General features: G+C 36.0%; 1 protein-coding gene across 3 annotated transcripts in view; it reads left to right on the forward strand.

Annotated features, from left to right (window-relative positions):
* Positions 1-6,286, forward strand: part of rgl3a (ral guanine nucleotide dissociation stimulator-like 3a) — a 32,713-nt gene extending 26,427 nt beyond the window's left edge. For all 3 annotated transcript variants that reach the window (XM_082189800.1, XM_082189801.1, XM_082189799.1), the window contains 3 exons: positions 2,759-3,031; positions 3,217-3,331; positions 4,788-6,286. In XM_082189800.1, coding sequence (XP_082045926.1) covers positions 2,759-3,031; positions 3,217-3,331; positions 4,788-4,936 — 537 coding nt within the window. In that variant the 3' untranslated portion in view covers positions 4,937-6,286. The remainder of the gene's footprint in view (positions 1-2,758; positions 3,032-3,216; positions 3,332-4,787) is intronic.
* The last annotated feature ends 312 nt before the right edge of the window (positions 6,287-6,598 follow it).

The raw sequence follows: 6,598 nt of genomic DNA on the forward strand, positions 1-6,598 counted from the left end.
GTGGCAGATACAAGCTTCCATACAAAACTGGATTACCAAAAGAAAACTGAAAATATAAAAATAAAAAGCTAGTATAAAAGTTCTACAATATTATATTAATAAAACTAAAATAACACTGATTTACACGTGTCAGACGGATGTCTTTAACTGTTGCATGACATCATGTTGTGTTTTCAGTGTCTTTCGGTGTATGTGGGTCAGGGGATATAATTCTTTTTTTATTGCATTATTTATTTATTTATAATTAATTCAACTAAATCAATAGTCCTGAATCTGACAGACCTAATATAAACGCAAAACCTATTTGACCATTTGTTTATACTGTAGCCTTTGGGTTAGAAAATCCATTAAGGTGTTTGTGACTGATTTGTTTCACCTTAACCTTGCAGTCATATAGTTCATGTTTGCACTATCAACAAAGAGCTGTAGTGAAGTTGACAGAACACGGTGTATTAGGTAACAACACAGCCAGCCTGTGACGTTTTACATCAATTACTGAAATATTTTTCGCTTGCAATCGGTGTTGCTAAACACCCAGATAAAAAGTCAGATTCATCTGAATGATTAAGCTTTCTGATGCACTTCATATTATCACTTGTGCCACTTAAAGGGATAGGTCACCCAAAAATGAAAATTCTGTCATCATTTACTCACCCTCATGTCTTTCCAAACCTGTAAGACTTTTGTTCATCTTCGAAACACAAATGAAGATATTTTGATTAAATCTGAGAGCTTTCTGACCCTCCATTGACAGCTTTAAAGGGATAGTTAAATTTTTTTTTAATATCTCATAATTTACTCACCCTCTATCCATCCTAGGTGGATATGACTTCCTTCTTTCAGCCGAACACAATCAGAGTTATATTAAATAATATCCTGTCTCTTCCAAGCTTTTATAATGGCACTGAATAGTGTCTTGAGTTTTTGAAGCTCCAAAAGAGCCAGTGATTACAGTTTATAAAGTTTTAAATATGGATATTTTTCTGACAAACACACATCGCTTGGCTTCAGAAGACATTTATTAACCCACTGGAGTCGTATGGATGACTTTTATGACGGATGGATGCACTTTTTGGACACTATTCAGTGGCATTACAAAGCTGGGAAGAGCCAGGATGTTATTTAATAGTACTCTGATTGTGTTCGTCTGAAAGAAGGAGGTCATATTTGGGTTGGGTACCGAAACCCGGTACCGATATGGAACTGGTACCTATGTAACCGGACCGAATCAAAACGCAGATTTCGGTGCCACTTGAATGCCTCAGCTGTCGGTTGAAATATTTGCACTCTGGTTCTCTGAAACGGACGCAAGCATCATCACCGCATGTGATCGCTAGTTAACCCTTTGACGCGTACGATCGCTCACACCGGTGTGATTAGAAAATTCAGATCGCGTGATCATCTACTTCTAAATTAAAATGTGCGTTCGCACGTTGGCTGGCGCTGCAGAGACGGACGCGCTAAGCGCTGTTATAGCCTATCACAATTATGATGAGTTTTCAACCACATAAGGTTTATTTTAGGTTTCAGACATTCAAATACACATAATTATTAGCAAAACAACATTTATAGTTTGTAAAATACACACTGATGGCTATGGAAGCGGCAATAACAATCCTTTCAATTATAAATTGATGATGTGTTTAGATACACATTGTGTAGGTAACTATAAAATGTACTCTCTTCTTCTCACACTTCACCAGCCACTTTAAAGTATTTCAGGAGAAGTGGATGAATTGATGTGTTGACAGATACAATTCTCTGAACTGCGGTTCTTATAGCCTACTAACATGGCGCCCAATGTGCGTTCTAGATCAACTAACATGAATGATCATAAAGGTTTCTTAATTGACAAACCACATTCACTTATGTATTTAAGAATACGAATATCAGCCAAAGACTGACTGACATGTAACGCAACCAATCATAGTTTTTGTTCGGCGTCATGTTTAGTGTGAAAATGAGAAGTCAACGTCCCTACAATAACAGACCGGCGTATGCATCTAATAAATAATCATTCATGAACGTTGTGCAAGTTTACTGCAGCAATAGAGTTGCGAACTTCACGTACTTTTGAAATCCAGCATTCAGTTGATCCTGAATAGCGCTCATTGTCACAGTTGTAAACGTGACTGTGTTCTTCTTCCACGAGGGGTTTCGCGACACGGCATTTAAGGTGATGCGTTCTAAAATAACCCTCACCTTTTGCAGGACATGCAGTAAGTCAGGAGAGGTGTCGTATTTTGCCAGAGAAGGCAAAAAATGTGAAAAGGATTGCTGAAATTTAAAGCTGGTTTGTAGCATACCAAGAATACAGACTTTGCTGTTATTAGTACTGTAGTGTTTTTTACTGTTAAATTATTGTAGTTGGGTTAGGTGGCTTAGGTTTTATTGTGAATTTATGATGTAATTTTGTTGTTTTGTATTTAGACTACTTATATTTATATATACTTGAACATTTTAATATATTCAATTTTAAGAATTTTGTTCAATAAAAAAAGCAGGTTTTTAATATCATTCACCTTCGTTTTGAAGCTCTTTTTTAAAAGTATCGGTTCAGGCACCGGTATCGGAAAAACCCAAACGATACCCAACCCTAGGTCATATGGCTTGAGGGTTAGTAAATTATGGGATAATTTTCATTTCGGGGTGAACTATTGGTATCTGAAAACCCTGTGTTGTGGTCTTAACAGACCTGTTCTTATTGATAATTAGTTGTGTTGGGGTAAATAGTCTTTCTCCATCCCTTCATTCACAGTCACAGTCTGTATCCTGTCAGGACATCTCAGTAGACACACCCACCACCTCTCTGACTCCGCCCACCTCTTTTCGAAGATCCCTACAGGCAGATCTGTCTGACAGCCCCTCCCCTTCTTCATCTGCAGCATCTTCATCATCCTCGTCATCCTCTCCTTCTCTCCAGCTGCACGCTGCCCTTCATCCGATGTACAACAAGCAAGTTGACGATACTTGTATTATCAGAGTCAGCGTGGAATTTGGCAACAGTGGAAACATTTATAAAAGTATTTTGGTAAGTTGACTTTAACAGTTGGTGGCTCATGGGTCCTAGATTTCTGCTGTGTTCTTTTGATATTTTTTTATTTTACAGTTTTTTTTAGCAGTCTGTAGGAAAGATGTCTGTTAATGGTCTTTTTACTTATTTGTCAGGGCCAGTGATTTTAAAGTCTTGAAACTGTATCATCTCTTTATCTTTAGATAACCAGTCAGGACAAGACAGCTCAGGTGATTCAGAGAGCTCTGGAGAAACACAACTTGGAGGAGATGAACTGCCAGGATTTTAGTCTCACACAAGTGCTTTCTAATGACAAAGGTGAGCTGCTTGATTCCATGTATGACCTTGAAAGAAGACTCAAGTGTTTTAGTATTATTTATATATCATTATATATAGTATCTCTTAATATTTTGAATTAGCTTTTATTTTAAAGGGTTAGTTCACCCAAAAATTTAAATTCTGTCATTAATTACTCAACCTTTCGTTAATTTTCGAAAACACAAATGTTCAAATCTTTTTAATGAAATCTGAGAGCTTTCTGTCCCTTTATTGCCAGCTACGCAACTACCACTTTAACGCTTCAAAAAGTTCATAAAGAGATTGTAAAACTAATCCATATGAATTAAGCGGGGTAGTTCAAATTTTCTGAAGAGACTTGATCACTTTATATGATGAACAGATTGAATTTAGGCTTTTATTCACATATAAACATTCATCAGCTCACACATCAGTTGTGGTAAACAGAAGCTCAAGCATGTTCACTTGACGTGTGAGAACCAATGAGGTTCATTCTCGTGTTACGCAGCACGTTTGAGCTTCAGCGAGAACCAATGAGGTTCATTCTTGTGTTACGCAGCGCGTTTTAGCTTCAGCGAGAACCAATGAGGTTCATTCTTGTGTTACGCAGCACGTTTGAGCTTCTGCGAGAACCAATGAGGTTCATTCTTGTGTTACGCAGCGCGTTTGAGCTTCAGCGAGAACCAATGAGGTTCATTCTTGTGTTACGCAGCACGTTTGAGCTTCTGCGAGAACCAATGAGGTTCATTCTTGTGTTACGCAGCGCGTTTGAGCTTCAGCTAGAACCAATGAGGTTCATTCTTGTGTTACGCAGCACGTTTGAGCTTCTGCGAGAACCAATGAGGTTCATTCTTGTGTTACGCAGCGCGTTTGAGCTTCAGCTAGAACCAATGAGGTTCATTCTTGTGTTACGCAGCGCGTTTGAGCTTCTGCGAGAACCAATGAGGTTCATTCTTGTGTTACGCAGCACGTTTGAGCTTCTGCGAGAACCAATGAGGTTCATTCTTGTTACGCAGCACGTTTGAGCTTCTGCAAGAGATTTGTTGGTGTGTCAAGCAGGTTTGGTTGAGCTTCTGTTTGTTTGCTGATCAATGTTTAAATTCGAATAAAATCCTAAATTCAATATTTTCATCACACAAAGCAATCAAGTATCTTCAGAAATTTTTGGCTAAACTGCTTGATTCATATGGATTAGTTTTACAATCTCTTTAAGAACCCTTTGAAGCGTCAACGTGATAGTTGCGTAGCTGTCAACTGAGGGACAGAAATCTCTCAAATTTCATCAAAAATATCGAACGAAAGTCTTACGGGTTTGGAATGACATGAGGGTGAGCAATTAATGAGAGAATATTAATTTTTGGGTGAACTATCCCTTTAATTTTAGTTTAAATGTTAGCAATTTTATTGTTATATTTATTTGGCACTCAATAAATCAATGTTATTTATATATATATATGTTTTTTTATTTTTATATTAGAGTTGCTGATCCCAGACAAAGCCAACGTGTTCTATGCCATGTGCACCACTGCCAACTATGACTTTGTGATTCGTCAGCTTTACAAAAATATCAGCAGAGTGCCTGGTTCATCCTGGAGTCCTGGAGCTGTACCGAAGGGACGCAAGTAACGTGAATGACAACACACAACATGGTGGTGTAATACATGAAAATGTGAACGGTGAACAGAGACTATAACCACATGGACTACTGCATAGAACAAACACTCACAAAATAGCAAACAAAGAGCTGATGTGGACAACTACTGAATAAAGCTCGGATGAATTGTAAAACAGACTGATGGATGCAGAATTGAGTTCTGAAGCACTCTGGAGTCTCAAGTTATGATAACATCTCACTCAATAATGTGTCATTGACTAATAACAAGGAAACCGTAGAATTCTACTGCTGCTACAACATTTCTAACCCGTTAAAACTGGAGGAAGAAAAGATCAGATGATCCGACCCAGGGAAGTTGCAATAAAAAGCCACATCTACTGCCAGTTTATTCAAATATTTTTGCTTTGAAATGGGAGGTCACACAGGTGATATCTCAGTTTTACTGAGGAACATCTATATGTAGGTGGATGAACACATTTGTTTTAAATATGACCTATAAATACAAGCTTTTATGTAGCTAATATTCAGTGGTAGGTTAAAACTGAATAGAAAGATACATAAAGTGATACATAGTCATTTTCTAAGTGACAATGTTAAGATAATATATTTTAATATAATTTTAATAAAGATCACATTATTTTAATTGCAATATTTAAATGTTTTCATGCATTTCAGTTTTAGAGTGTTTAATTTTAACTTTTATATGTGCACATTAATCTATTTTTGTTTGGCTGTATTGTTCTTTTTGTTTCCTTTCTGCACTTGTTTTTAATTTTTATGTTTTTGATGTGCAATAATCTCAAACCCATCAGCTGTTTCTCTTCTAAAACTTTTATTTTTAACTTTATTTAAGACTTGTAATAATGGAAGATGTTTGTTGATTTGTGGCATTTGTGCCTAATCTTTATCCTAATGAAGGATGCTCGCACTTCATTATCACTTTTAGAAAAACATTTCTTCTTTCTTTTTTTAAAAAGTTGTTTTTATAGTAGTGTAAAATGAAGTTACTCGTCCATATTGGATATCTTGTGACTTTCTGAGCAAATGCATTTCGGAGAACTGAAGAGCACTGGGTGCACTAGATGAATCTCATTGACTTTTCTGTGTGTTTTGTGAAAGTTAAAAGTAAGTTAGTTGCTGTGAAAAGTAAGTGCTTGGTCTGTGTGGAATAGTTTGCTGCTAAATAGTGGTGCAGCTGTTGTATCTCTTGGAAAACTATAAGTGTTGTTTTGCCAAACGGAAGAGGGTCTGAATCAGCATTAAAAGCACACATTTGCTGTTTGCACAGAAAGCCACAATTCCTAACTGAAATATGTGTCTGTCTTTGTCTATGTGTAATTAAAACATTAATTTGGCACTTAGTGTTGTGTGTTTTGTTATTGTTATGCATTTAGTATTTTATTATTTAAAATAATACACTCATTTTTGATTGTTTAAAAAATGATTCTGTTTTGCTTCCATTAATGGTCATTGGAGTTACAAAATTAATTTAAAAACAATTCCGTAAGTTCCAGTCAATATCTTTTATATCATGTTTAAAATATATATATATATATATATATATATATATTTCAAATAGAATTTAGGTCTTATAACTATCTTACAACTAACAGGCATATATCTATTTCTATCTTTACACTGCTCAAATGTGAAATTTTACTTGAATTCTCTGA

The sequence above is a fragment of the Leuciscus leuciscus genome, assembly GCF_965113295.1.
Source record: "Leuciscus leuciscus genome assembly, chromosome: 14".
NCBI classification, from domain to species: domain Eukaryota; kingdom Metazoa; phylum Chordata; class Actinopteri; order Cypriniformes; family Leuciscidae; genus Leuciscus; species Leuciscus leuciscus.